Below are 14,858 nucleotides of genomic sequence, written 5' to 3' on the forward strand. Positions count from 1 at the left end.
TTCACAGGTGCTACAGGACTGCTTCAGAGATCAACCTGGACTCAAAATGGCCTTAATGAACTGCTCTTTGTCTGGGCCGATAACCGTTGTGCGCTAACTACTCCCTATATTATGGTGAGTTCTTACAGTAATAATTCCTTTTCTTCGCCTCATTCCAAGGTCGGTTGTTAAACTAAATAAGATCTCTGTAGGTCCAATATTGAGCAAGTTACAGTCTTTTATTCTCAAGTCCTACAATGTTTTTGGTCTTCTTTAAGCCCTTAGGAGATTCTGTGTCGTAGGAAAAATTGTGCTAGCCCCATTGCAGGACTAAGTTGGGGTAATAAGTCCGGGGGAGTGAAACCTAGAATGGTCCAGCAATGAAGGTTGTCCTTTGTTTACAACAAATGGTTGTTACTATGAACCCCAGTATCTCTTTGCAGCTAGACAAATGGAGAAGGTCACTTGTAGACCAAAACAAACCAACACAATTGCTCCCTTAACTGTTCCAGTTTACCGTAAGTAAGCTAACGTAAACTGACTGATACAACGGTACTGATCACTGTATTATTCTGCGACTAAAGGATTAAATATTAAAGGGCACCTAATGTGAAAACCCAACTCTCCTGATTTATTCACATGATGTAAATGTTGAAGTCGTCCTCTTCAAAATGCAGTAGTTCATTCATCATGACGTTGATCCGTTTTGAAGTTATTACTTCATAAAGTTCTCTGCCGTCTGAAAATCTCGCCAACAAGACTAAGATGAAATTAAATTAAATTAAACTAAACAGTCTGATGTCACTCTGGTGAAAAGTCCTCCCCTAGAATCCCTAAATCAGTTAAGTACCTACATGTTAATCGTGAAACAAAATAAATATTTATGAAAACATGGTGAGAGTAACTTCTGGCTTTAGGTGTTTTTGTAATGTGAACGTTAAGCAGCAAACCTTATTTTTATTATTCGTTTTTTAATGTACAAATGGGAGTTTTAGGGGTGAGTTTGAAATAAACGTGAGTCCTTGAATGCAACTCGTGATTTGTGATCAATCAGAGCAGAGTGGGCGTGGTTGCTCGGAGAGATTTCTTCTCAGACAAAACGGCGCAATTTAAGTGGGCGGGGCTTAAGCCTATTTTCTAATGTAAATATCTCTATTAAATGAGAGTTTTGTGCAAAAAGAAACGTACTGATGAGTATAATAGAGGTCCTAGAACAATTTAATAGACACTTAAATCGGCATATTAGGTTTACGATCAATGTTTTTATTGCATTATGAAAATAAAGGTTTTATATCCATTTCAAAATAAATATATTTATTGTGGCTATGTTGTCAAGGAAAAAAGTAATTTCCGTCCTCTATGGTTTTATGTGAGTTTAGAAAGTGTTTCACTGTGTTGATCTACAAAGAAACGTGGCAGAAGGATTTAATATGAGTACAAATCTGAGATCTCCAGTAAATGATCAGGGTGTATCGTCACATCTGTCTCTGACATCCAGGATTTTCCTGCTCAAATGTTGAACACAGCTCTTTTAATTCACTTTCATCAGACTTCTGTCTCTCTATTGTACTTTTTTATCTACCTCAGTTCCCCCCCCCCCAACAAACCCTCGCTCTCGTCCCGAACCCTCGGAGCGTCGCCGGCTCACAAAAGTCTGTCATCTCACATCAGAGCAGCAGGCTGAGATAAGATAAGTTCGCTGACAAAAACAGAAAGAAGATGCGTATCTGGATCAGCATGTGTGTGATCATACCAGACGATTAGGAAGAAAAGAAAAAGAAGATCTTAAACAAACATTTTTGCAGCTCAAACACTTAGTGACGTCCCGTCACTTCAAGAATCTTTTTAGCAATTAAAGAAATCTTTACACGTTCACACAAAGTTGCTTTTTTTTCCTGGTAAACATGAGTGATGTTGTACTGACGTCATCTGGTCAGTGAGTGGCGCTGTCTGTGTTTATATCTGTGAATGTACAGATCTAGAAAAAACCACAACCAATATCAGAATTACTTTAAAAGCGTAATCGTTAGAAATATAGCTTTTAGTTTTTAAGTTTTTCATTCTATAGGAGCTAGTTCGGGAACTTAATCTTTTTAAAAATTACCGTATTTTCCGGACTATAAGTTGCAGTTTTTTTCATAGTTTGTCCGGGGGTGCGACTTATACTCTGGAGCGACTTAGGTGTGAAATTATTAACACATTATTACCGGTATATCATTTCACATGTTATTTCCACACTAAACCGCTAGAGGGCGCTCTAGGCCTGTGTTGATAATTTCGACGTAGAAGATGAAGCGCCGCATCTTCTTCCTCCGGAGTTAGTTAGTTGTTTAAAAGTGACACCGAGGATGAAGATGTCATTGGATTTGAGTTATTTGGAGTTACACGGATGGTTTGGTAAACTTCTTAGCATGTTATTTATGCTATAGTTATCTGAATAACTCTTAATATGTTATGTTAACATACCAGGTTCTCAGTTGTGTCATGTAACGTAACATACCATACAATTATTCAGCCTGTTGTTGCCTCTATTCTATTTTTATTTTAAATTGCCTTTCAAGATGACATGTCTGTTCTTGGTGTTGGATTTTATCAAATAAATATCCCCCAAAAATGCGACTTATACTCCAGTGCGACTTCTATATGTTTTTTCCTTCTTTATTATGCATTTTATGGCTGGTGCGACTTATACTCCGGAGCGACTTATAGTCCGGAAAATACGGTACTGGTTTGTCATCGCCAGGAGATACTGCAGAAGCTTGACTGAGCCCCAAGTTCTACTGCTCCTACTACCCGGACCTTATGGTGTTGTTGAAATAAAGCAAACACAAAGTGACCCGACTTGCTGATAACATGTGCATGAAACGTATAACCTCAGTTGGAATTTACTGGTGATTGGATGAACCACCGACAGAACAACTTTTCTTGGTCATAAGCTCCACCCATTGAGGGACTTCACAGAAAGGTTCCATTGGATCAGCCAGCTGTCAATCAAAACAGCTGCCGTGGCATTTTAAAAGATCACTGGATTAAACTAATAAAATCAAGTCACGCAAACAATTCCCTCAGTTCAAGTCATCATCCATAAACAGACATTGTAAATAGGAATTATTTCTCAATATATTGATTTATTAATATTTGTTTAGCATTTTTTCAGCTGGTTCTGTGTGGCTCTGACCTCGTACCTCAACACCAGCATCTTCCCTCACAGGTGGTCATGATGCGAGAGTGATCCACGGATCAACATCTGCTCCACATGTATTTTTGTTTGGAAAAAAGAATCCCAAAGTGCGCTAATGGACCTGCTGCCGTGAGGAGGAGCACGTGGTGCCGCCGGTCGTCATGGCAACAGATGCGGTCGTCGTTCGTGGAAAAAAGCGTCTTCATTAAACACAGCAGTTTATGTTTTAATAGAGCTTCATCGCGGCAGAAATAAAAGTCTTAATGTTTCCTCTGGGTTTTGTCTGCACACGTACGAGTGTTTTCCTCTTTTTTAATCAACGTGAAGCAGAGACGGCGTCAAGAGCGGCGCAACACCGCCACCTACCGATGCAAAGTAGCTACTGCAACGATTTAAGTCTGGAATCATTTGTTTTACGTTTCATCTGCGATGACCTTATAGTTTCCATTATGAGCAGCAGGAGGTGACAACGGTTATTTAGATTCAACTCAAGACATCAACACTGTGTGACGGTCTTTTCTAACGATGTATTCACACACAATAATCATATTTGACAATATTGTGAAATACTTTTCTGGTATTTGTTGGTTATTATACAGCATGTTGACATGAAGAAATATCATTCATATATTTAAGGTTACATTCTTAGTCGTTAAAAGTTAACTGACCAAAAAAAGTTATTGTTTAATTTAGCAAGAATATCAACAATATATTGGATTTTCTATACATTTTCTTATGAAGCTTCATGAAGCATCATCTACAGAGACCACTAGATGGCACTGTTTTTTTTCTACTTGACCTGTTGTTGATGTTTTTCATAACCCATGTCTCTTCTCCTGCAGGCTCAGGAGGGAAGGCTACACCGTGCGGGTCAACGTCAACGACTACCTGGACATCTACTGCCCGCACTACAACACCAGCCTGCGGGGGGCGCTGGGGAGCACCATCGCCGAGCAGTACATCCTCTACATGGTCAGCTACGAAGGCTACCGCACCTGTGACCACCAGTCGGGCTTCAAGCGCTGGGAGTGCAACCGGCCTCACGCCCCCCATGCGCCCATCAAGTTCTCGGAGAAGTTCCAGCGCTACAGCGCCTTCTCGCTGGGCTACGAGTTCAACGTGGGCCAAGAGTACTACTACATCTGTGAGTACTTTTGACAGACACGGGAAGGTCATGTCTGGTCAAATGTGGGCTCTAGTTCTGCTGCTGTGTGGGTGTCAGTTCAGCTGCTGACCTGTAGAGGGCAAACGTTCAACATGTGTATGTGGGGGTGTGTGTGTGTGTGTGTGTGTGTGTGTGTGGGTGTGTGGGTGTGTGTGTGTGTGTGTGTGTGTGTGTGTGTGTGTGTGGGTGTGTGTGTGTGTGTGTGTGTGTGTGTGTGTTCACAGCTACACCGACGCACCACCACGGCCGCAGCTGCCTGAGGATGAAGGTGTACGTCTGCTGCTCCACCGGTGAGTCTCCACTCACAAATAATCATTCAAGAACAACAGGGAAACATTTGCACATCGGCCGTATTATAGCACTTTTATTGAGATTTTATTTAAAATGTTCTCTCTATTTCACCTGTTTTTGTTACCTTATTTATTCCATTGAACATGCATCCTTGAATCTTGACTTTTTTTTTTTACCTCTTTAACGTCTTGGGCAAATTCAACAATAACTTTATTTTGTATGCATTTGTGGATACTTGTATTAAATAACAATACGTATAAATAAGGGGAAAAGCTCTTAATAATAAATGCGATAATGCACTTAATAATAATTAAATAAATAAGTAAAATTTATTTGTAAAGCACCTTTCTAGACCAGGCTTGAACAATTAAAAGCAATACATGGTTAAAAATACCTACAGATTTAAAAACTCCTAATGGCCAAGACAACATAGAGACAAACACAGTTAATAATACTAATAACAATTTAAAAAATATATACTAGAAAATATATAGGTTAATATGATCTAAATATATATCATTGCAACTATTAAGTATAAAGAAAACATGAATAACTGTTGAAAATGGATAAAGAATTAAAATGGATAAAAGAGTATATCAAGTATAAATATGAATGAGTACTTTCTTTATTAATTAATTTTAACTAATAACAATACAAATAATCATCTATTATAAGCCTTACATTTACCAGATTAATGCAAACGAACAATGAAAAGCTGTTGAAGGATTGGTTTGAGCTTTTTAACATATCTGGTCAAAATCCTCAACACATGGAGTCGATACCTTGAGGCTCCTGAAGGTGTCGCTACAACACACCTCCATGCAGACACACACACAAACACAAGGTCCTGCAATGAGATGGAGGCTGGCGTCGGATTTAATACAGTCGGGTGTCGTTGGTGAAGCTTCATGAAGCCTCATTTTCCACTATAAGGTAACTTGAGCACAGTAATACTGTATATAATATATATATTATTTTTGAACTTCCATAACAAAACTACGGAGTTTTTAAAACAAGAGCGCCACCTACGGAACTCTGAAAACAAGGCTTCATGAAGCCTCACGAGGCCTTCAAGAGCTCTCAGGGTTTGCACAAAAACAATCATGTTGTCTTCAATATTATAAAAAAAATAATACATAAAAAGTGACAAATACTGTTTAATGTGTATATTGTTGGACTCTGGGAGGAAACCTGAGTGTGTAGGAAGAACATCCAGCTACATCTGCAGCACAATCCACTGATGCAAACATGCAGAATAGAATCAATCCAACGGTAAATATTATACGGTGTTCTCAGCACCCGCTGCGTTAAATACTTACATAACAAAGTTCACGACATGTTTCCCTCCGAGGGGAAGTTCCCGTTCACAGCGTCAGATTGACGGAGTAATTGTTAATTGTTGTGATAGCGACATCCAGCTTTTTTTTTTTCGGCCTGAAGACTCATTTATCTTCTCGTCTCCGTCCACGTCGATCCCCCCGGTGTGTCGTCTCCCCCGCAGGCCTTAGATCCGCCGCCGCTGCGAGCCCGTAACCTTGTCAGCACTAATACATCGCACACCCGCGGCCAGAGAACACATCACCTCCGCGCCCCACATCCCAGCGTCACGGCTCATCTATTCATGCGCTTCCCTCTCAGTCTCCCACTGTCCGTTGACGACCCCTGACCTTTGCTCGGCGGGTCACCGTGACAGCTTGCTACCAACGCGGACTGTAGATCTCGGCTCGACCCCCGACCTTTTCTCTTCGCACGCACAACTTTGGAAGAGACACACGTTTTACACGCCAGATTTACTTTAAAGTTTCATGTTGAATGAATTCGGTTTTTCATTCGGGTTTCAGTACGAGTCAGCCGAGGAGGTTAACCACACCAGCACAAAATAATTAATAGAAAAACAGAACCAAGCATCAAATGTTTGTTTTTTTCATACAAAATTCTGAAATTACTTTGGTTTATTTGTTTCGTAATATGGAATGTGTTTATATTTTGGGGTTCATCAATGTAAATAAAAATAAAATGGAATAGTAGATAAGTAAGTAGTAGAAGTCAGAGGAAGTATCAACTACAAAATGAACCTTATAAATGGAAAAATGTTTACGTACAAACCTCTTGGTCAATCACTAGAATAAAGAAGATTATTGGTTTAAACACAGGACGACAGTAAACCTAATAATAAGGTTTGTCTGTGTTGATTCAATAGAAATCTACATGACTTTTTAAACCAGTAGAACCAAATACTCAGCTGTGAAAATGAGACTTTCATGAAGTTCCTGTTGAGAATTCCATTGAGGTTCTGAGGAAGGTTCTGTGACTGACCTGATGAAACACTGGTTGAATCTGTCGCACATGTCGGGAATGTCAACGTTAGAAGAGATAGTTAAGGATAAAACAATCTAATACATAAATATAATGTACCACTGTGAGAATGAGAGGTGCGTCCACGGAGCCATGCTCGGTCCAATAACATGTCAATGCGATACATTGTCAGACAGTTTTTATACTTATGATTGTCTATATATATATATATATATATAAATAACTTTTTGTCACTTCATAGTGAAACTTGTGAATCTTACGTACTTATGAACCTTTTTCCAACAATAAACATGACCTGTAACTTCAAAGTCCAGATATTTAGGTTGAACAGAGAAATAACTCTAGACTAGTAGAAGAGCTGTAGTACTTTCTGCACATACCAAAATAAAAAACAACATTTGTAACTGTCAATCAAATGAACATTCGCTGAGCAATAGTTTATTTTTAGTGTTTAAAGGGAAACTAATGTCAAATACAAACTAACTCTCAACAAATGTAGGTGTTTTGAACTTATTACTTTATAAAGTTGTCCCCCATCTCGGCGAACGAGAGGTTACGAGAGCGGAGTCCATTATGATGTAATAATGGCCTCACTCCTCCTCCACACCCTGCTTTGTTTATATGTCCATTGGAGGAGGAGACTTCTAGGATTGATGAGGTGCAGTGACAAACCTTAAAGATTTAATCTCCAAAAGTATTTTCAGTGGGCGGGGCTTAAGATCATTTTCTAATGTAAATATTTAAATGAAAAGAGAGTTTTGTACAAACAGACACATACTGATGATGCAAAAGAGTCTAACATGTATTTAAGACACACTTAAATCCACACATTAGTTGACCTTTAACTACGACTCAACCAGAAATAAAAATCTGCCTCTGTGAGCATGACTGTGATTCATAAATGATAATTATTTATAAACTTCAACTGTTAAAATGTCAGATTCACTGCATAATTATATTTAAAAGTCAAAATTATCTTCTTCTGCTGTTGTTGAATCAAGTTAGAATCTTCTGAGGAGGTAGAGACATAAATATATTTTTTAATTCCACAAAAGCTATGACTTACGAGTGAGATTGTTTTGCCGTGTGATGACAGAACCTGCAGATCATGTGACTTCACGTGAAGAAATCACTTCAACAAAGTTTCTTCTTCTTCTCCTCTGTGTCGTCCTCGCTGTGGTGCTGGACCCCGTGGACCCTCCAGTCTCCCAGTCCTACGAAGACTCCAGTCAGACTCCACCCGAAGACACGGTCAGGCCGAGCATCAAAATACACAACCTCGGTGAGTGGCTGCTGGAAACCATCTTCTCTGCGGCGCGATGAGTGCAGCGTCGCTCAGGAATGTGACCGACGGCAGTTCATTCTGCGGCCGACGCAGGAAACACACACACCAGAGATGTGTTGTTTTTATTTACTCTGGACGTCGCTGTCGCCGTTCACACGGACTGTTGCGTGTCAGCAGATTTTGACTGTACTCATTAGCTCACTGGTGTGTTTCTGCTCCGCAGTGGTCAGTACCAGGTCAAAGTTTAGTGTCATTTTTCCTTTTGATTAATATGATTTACGTCAAATTCATTTCACCCCATAAATTGATTAGAGTTTAAAAAAAATGTAATTCATGGTCCTGGTGGTCCTTGTGGTCCTGGTGTCAGAGGAGGTGCTAGAGGTGGTCCTGGTATTAGAGGAGGTGCTGGAGGTGGTCCTGGTGTCAGAGGAGGGGCTAGAGGTGGTCCTGGTATTAGAGGAGGTGCTGGAGGTACTCCTGGTATTAGAGGAGGTGCTGGAGGTGGTCCTGGTGTCAGAGGAGGTGCTAGAGGTGGTCCTGGTATTAGAGGAGGTGCTGGAGGTGGTCCTGGTGTCAGAGGAGGTGCTAGAGGTGGTCCTGGTCTTAGAGGAGGTGCTGGAGGTACTCCTGGTATTAGAGGAGGTGCTGGAGGTGGTCCTGGTGTCAGAGGAGGTGCTAGAGGTGGTCCCGGTATTAGAGGAGGTGCTGGAGGTGATCCTGGTGTCAGAGGAGGTGCTGGAGGTGATCCTGGTGTCAGAGGATGTGCTGGAGGTGGTCCTAGTGTCAGAAAAGGTTCTGGAGGTGGTCCTGGTGTCAGAGGAGGTGCTGGAGGTGGTCCTGGTACTAGAGGAGGTGCTGGAGTTGGTGTTGGTGTTAGAGGAGGTGCTGGAGGTGGTCCTGGTATTAGAGGAGGTGCTGCTGGTAGTCCTGGTACGAGAGGAGGTGCTGGAGTTGGTCCTGGTGTCAGAGGAGGTGCTGGAGGTGGTCCTGGTGTCAGAGGAGGTGCTGGAGTTGGTTCTGGTATTAGAGGTGGTGCTGGAGGTGGTCCTGGTATTAGAGGAGGTGCTGGAGGTGGTCCTGGTGTCAGGGGAGGTGCTGGAGATGGTCCTGGTGTCAGAGGAGGTGCTGGAGGTGGTCCTGGTACTAGAGGAGGTGCTGGAGTTAGTGTTGGTGTTAGAGGAGGTGCTGGAGTTGGTTCTGGTATTAGAGGAGGTGCTAGAGGTGGTCCTGGTGTCAGAGGAGGTGCTGAAGGTGGTCCTGGTATTAGAGGAGGTGCTGGAGGTTGTCCTGGTGTCAGAGGAGGTGCTGGAGGTGGTCCTGGTGTCAGAGGAGGTGCTGGAGGTGGTCCTGGTACTAGAGGAGGTGCTGGAGTTGGTGTTGGTGTCAGAGGAGGTGCTGGAGGTGGTCCTGGTATTAGAAGAGGTGCTGCTGGTAGTCCTGGTACGAGAGGAGGTGCTGGAGGTGGTCCTGGTGTCAGAGGAGGTGCTGGAGGTGGTCCTGGTGTCAGAGGAGGTGATGGAGGTGGTCCTGGAGTCAGAGGAGGTGGTCCTGGAGTCAGAGGAGGTGCTGGAGGTGGTCCTGGAGTCAGAGGAGGTGCTGGAGGTGGTCCAGAGTAAAAGTACGAATTCTCTCTTCTTCCCTCTGTTTGTATCTTTAAAAAAACGTGTTTGTTCTTAAGAGATATTTTCTCCTCACAGATATTATTCCAGATAAAGCTGGTCCAACAATGTCAGTTTATCGACACAAACAGGATCATTAAGTAACTCAGTCTCTCACTCAGATATATTCTCTGGTTCTTTCTTCTCAATGAGGTCAGTAAGTTTTCCACATTCCCCACATTTTCTCTCCCTGTTGGAGATAAAACGTCTGGAGCTCTGTCTGCTCCTCCTGATGCACAGCGTCTGCTCCTTCTCATCCCTCGTTCCCTCTTTCTTCTCATCCCTCGTTCCCTCTTTCTTCTCATCCCTCGTTCCCTCTTTCTTCTCACTCGCGGCCGGAAAACCATAGTTAATAAGAAAAAACAGCAATTACTAGTACAAGCTCAACATATAATAATTCTCACAGCAAAATGAATCGTCACAGAGACGACTTGTATCTTCAGAAATGTGTCAGTTGTAACTGAAACACTTTTGTTCAGAACTTGAGAAGGAAAAACACTTCAGTGAGTTATTCAGTGTCGTCTTAACTTTGATTTAAAATGATCTCGTGCCAGTCGTCACTGATATTTACACGCAAGGTATTGTCTTTAATTAAATCTGTTCATCGTGAGCAGGTGACATTTTTTATAGAGCAGATTAATTCATCTTTAACACGTCGTAACAGACAAGATTCACTTCAGACAGAGTCAAGGAATGTCATTTGACATTATAACGTTTTGTTACTTCATTTTACTTTTACAAAATGTATCTACTAGAGTGTATTGGCAAGAATCTGGCGATACAATACGTATCACGATACATGTGTGACGATATGATATATTGCGATATATTGCGATACTGTAGTAACAACAATATATTACGATATATTACGATACTGTAGTAACAACAATATATTACGATATATTACGATACTGTAGTAACAACAATATATTACGATATATTACGACACTGTAGTAACAACAATATATTACGATATATTACGATACTGTAGTAACAACAATATATTACGATATATTACGATACTGTAGTAACAACAATATATTACGATATATTACGATACTGTAGTAACAAAGATATATTGCGATACTGTAGTAGCAACGACATATTAGGAAACTGTAGTAACAACAATATATTACAATACTGTAGTAACAACGATATATTACGACACTGTAGTAACAACAATATATGACGATATATTACGACACTGTAGTAACAACAATATATTACGATATATTACGATACTGTAGTAACAACAATATATTGCGATACTGTAGTAACAACGATATATTGCGATACTGTAGTAACAACAATATATAGCGATATATTGTGATACTGTAGTAACAACAATGTATTACGATATATTACGATACTGTAGTAACAACAATATATTACGATATATTACGACACTGTAGTAACAACAATATATTACGATATATTACGATACTGTAGTAACAACAATATATTACGATATATTACGATACTGTAGTAACAACAATATATTACGATATATTACGATACTGTAGTAACAAAGATATATTGCGATACTGTAGTAGCAACGACATATTAGGAAACTGTAGTAACAACAATATATTACGATACTGTAGTAACAACGATATATTACGATATATTACGACACTGTAGTAACAACAATATATTACGATATATTACGACACTGTAGTAACAACAATATATTACGATATATTACGACACTGTAGTAACAACAATATATTACGATATATTACGACACTGTAGTAACAACAATATATTACGATACTGTAGTAACAACAATATATTACGATATATTACGACACTGTAGTAACAATAATATATTACGATATATTACGATACTGTAGTAACAACAATATATTGCGATATATTGCGATACTGTAGTAACAACGATATATTGCGATACTGTAGTAACAACAATATATTGCGATATATTGCGATACTGTAGTAACAACGATAATAACTAAATAATCCAACTTTGGGTTAAGAATTGTAGGCCCTAAAATTTGTATATCTTTCAAACCAGACCTTCATAGAGAGCAAGAAAACGTTGGTAGGTTTAGAACAGAGAGCCAAAAAAACGACTATTTAGAAAATCTAACAATCTACCCTCTAAAAATGGTGGTACATTATTTTAGTCACACACTATATATGAAAATATGCGTCTCTTGTATTGTTCAGGGGGCCAAATGTGGAGGCAGCTTGGGTACCATTGGATGCTGTCTGCGATGTCACTTAAATAAACAGTGTCTTTGTAATAGATCATGTGATTGTTACAGGGTGGTATGTTAAGTTGAAGGAAGGATATAAATGATAACTTTTTACATTAAATGATAATTCTGTCAACATTATAAAGCAATAAGATCGACATTTAAAATAATGAAAAGATCAACATTTTAGTTTAAAAAAATAAGAATTTGGTGATAATTCCATGTGGAGAAAATGGTAAAAAATATCTAGATTTAGATTCATTTGTCACTCTCAACACCTCTTTTTTTAATTGAAATACATTTGAACCTGTTTAAGAGTCATAGAACTGACCAGTCAAAGAAGGCACCAGTGTTTTATAATATAATTGAATTCCTCTGACAGATTTAGGGTGTTTGATGAGGGAGTCCTGTGGGTTCTACCTCAGCACAAGTGAGTTTGAAGACGACGATGAATTCCATCCAGACCATCAGTCGGAGGCGCGAGTGTCAGTTGTGTAGCCGAGTGGTGACGCAAATCCTACTTTCTATTTCCTCCTGCTCCGTCTCAGAACGTCAGAACTCATGGAGCACTTTTGTTCTGTGTCTGGACGGAGAGAGTGTGACTCGGTGTCAGAAGAGCTGAGAAGATGGAGGGAAGGAAGAGAGGTGAAGGAGGACGGGTGGAGAAGCTGGACCAGTCGGATGTAACGCGAAAGAATACACTCGGGAGCAGAGAAACAAACATGGCCTCCGGCGCCGTGAACCACCGAAACACATCGGGAGGTTTGAAGCCGTCAGAATGAACCCGACCCTCCGACCGACCCGTCCCACACCCACGTCGCTGAGTCAGCGTCCGGGGCCAGACCGGCCCACAACGGATCTTCCTCTTCACCCGTCGGCTCTGACTTGCTGTCGTCCCACACACTCTTCCGACACACACTCTTCCGACACACACTCTTCCGACACACACTCCAAACCAACCTGCAGATTTACTTTCAAAATATGATCCTGAACTGGATCACAAAACACTTTTAGGAGACAACTCAGTGAGTTGAAGCTCAATAGAAATAACTATTTGTTGCAAATATAGATTATTTTGACAGTCAAAGTGTGAAGGTGTTTGTATCTGCTGTGGTAGGACTAGAAACTATTCATGAACAGAAACTCATAGTTTTATTTAAAAAAAACTCAAGAAACACGCTACAACTCACTCCAAGCTAGTTTCACATCACCACATCTCACTCCCTCTCAGTGAACTCATCACTGCCGTTGAGTTGTGTTACTTAGATTTTACTCTTATCGTGCGTGAATGTCATGAGAGTTTAGTTCTCAAGATCAGTTTTTTTCCCGGGTTCCAGGGGTTCTTGGTCTTGGTCTCAGGATCTCTGGCCAAGACTTGGTCCTGAAGTTAAAATCAATCAACATCATATTTGTTTTTCGCTATGAATTTGGCCCCAAAAAAAAGCAAAAAATCCGACACACGGAATGTTCTTGCAACTGAAATAAGAGACTTCGGACACACCTACGATATGTCATTCCTGGCGAAACAAAGATGATTGACAGAACTGACGCTCGCTAATCGACACCTGCTGCGGTTGTGAAGTCAAAACGTGAAGAAAGTTAAGGATGGCGGCGAGACCAGAACCACACGCGTCAGATGCTGGATCTCACTCGGGCTCCGGCGCTGAGGGACTCATCAGAACACGCGAGTCTTTTGCTCCGAAGGTCTGTTTCCACTCGAGCCGGGCGATGAAGTCGTCCGTGACGACGGCCTCAGACAGAACATGAGACACTTACCCCGGACTTCTGTCCAGCTGGCCCGGACCGAGCATCACAGCGCCACCTGCAGACTGAGCTCATGCTGGAGAGGTGCCTGAACTTCTGCTCTGGATTTGTGTTGCTGGTTCTGTTCCCTGGAGTGTTTGTCTCGGCAGCACCTGCTTCTCTGCTCGTGAAGTGAAGTGAAACCACTTCTCCATGTCCAACCGAGGCCTGTGGGCCGTCTCCTGCACGCTTGTTGATGAAGGGATGTCGTCAGAAAGTGGTTTTATTCGACATGTTTGAGTCTAATCTGTCATAAAGAAATATGAGTTTCACTTCAGGACGTGTTTGTAGTTCTACCACAGCAGCTAAAACACATGTGGCCTCATGTACTAAAGGGTCGGACGTACAAAAACATGTATCAATAAGGAAAAGAGTGTTAAAAAGGTCCCGACATGTTTGTAGGTGGTGTACCTCCTTGTTTACTGCTCAGATGAACATCATCCTCTCTAGTCACGTTGAGATGTTCAAATCAGTTACAACGTTACATTCACATCAATACTGATAAAGACACAGACGTGTTTGTAGTTACAGGAGTGGATATTAAATTATTCACAAACTTATAAATATGTTCTTGTTCAACAAACTGATGATCTGGATTTATTAAGATAATATAGATCGTTTTATACTGAATATTTTAATTCACTATTTCACGCAGTTCAGAGAAAATGTCAAGGAATTATGAGCTTGTTTTTATAATATAATGAACAAACAGCGTCTGATGCTTCAAGTCATTCTGTACGAGAGTCACAGACGTTCTTGTGGAACAACATCACATCAGAAAGATCTCCTTAAAAAACAACACACTTATATAAATACACCATGATTTGTTGATTTGTGATCTCTAAACAAAAAGCTTTTTTTTATAAATGTAATAAGAATTCGTGCCACACATTCATATAAAGCTCAGACATCAGACCATCTTCACATCATCATTTCTACTCAGTGCTTTAAGTCACTGATTTAC

At 40.6% G+C, this 14,858-nt stretch overlaps 1 protein-coding gene across 1 annotated transcript in view; it reads left to right on the plus strand.

Annotated features, from left to right (window-relative positions):
* The window catches only part of efna3a (ephrin-A3a), a 90,462-nt gene that overhangs the window by 65,618 nt on the left and 9,986 nt on the right, over positions 1-14,858 (plus strand). Inside the window, exons 2-4 of the mRNA XM_087786714.1 lie at positions 4,003-4,304; positions 4,550-4,615; positions 8,137-8,214. Coding sequence (XP_087642840.1) covers positions 4,003-4,304; positions 4,550-4,615; positions 8,137-8,214 — 446 coding nt within the window. The remainder of the gene's footprint in view (positions 1-4,002; positions 4,305-4,549; positions 4,616-8,136; positions 8,215-14,858) is intronic.

Source organism: Callionymus lyra, chromosome 3 (assembly GCF_982586985.1).
Source record: "Callionymus lyra chromosome 3, fCalLyr1.hap1.1, whole genome shotgun sequence".
NCBI classification, from domain to species: domain Eukaryota; kingdom Metazoa; phylum Chordata; class Actinopteri; order Syngnathiformes; family Callionymidae; genus Callionymus; species Callionymus lyra.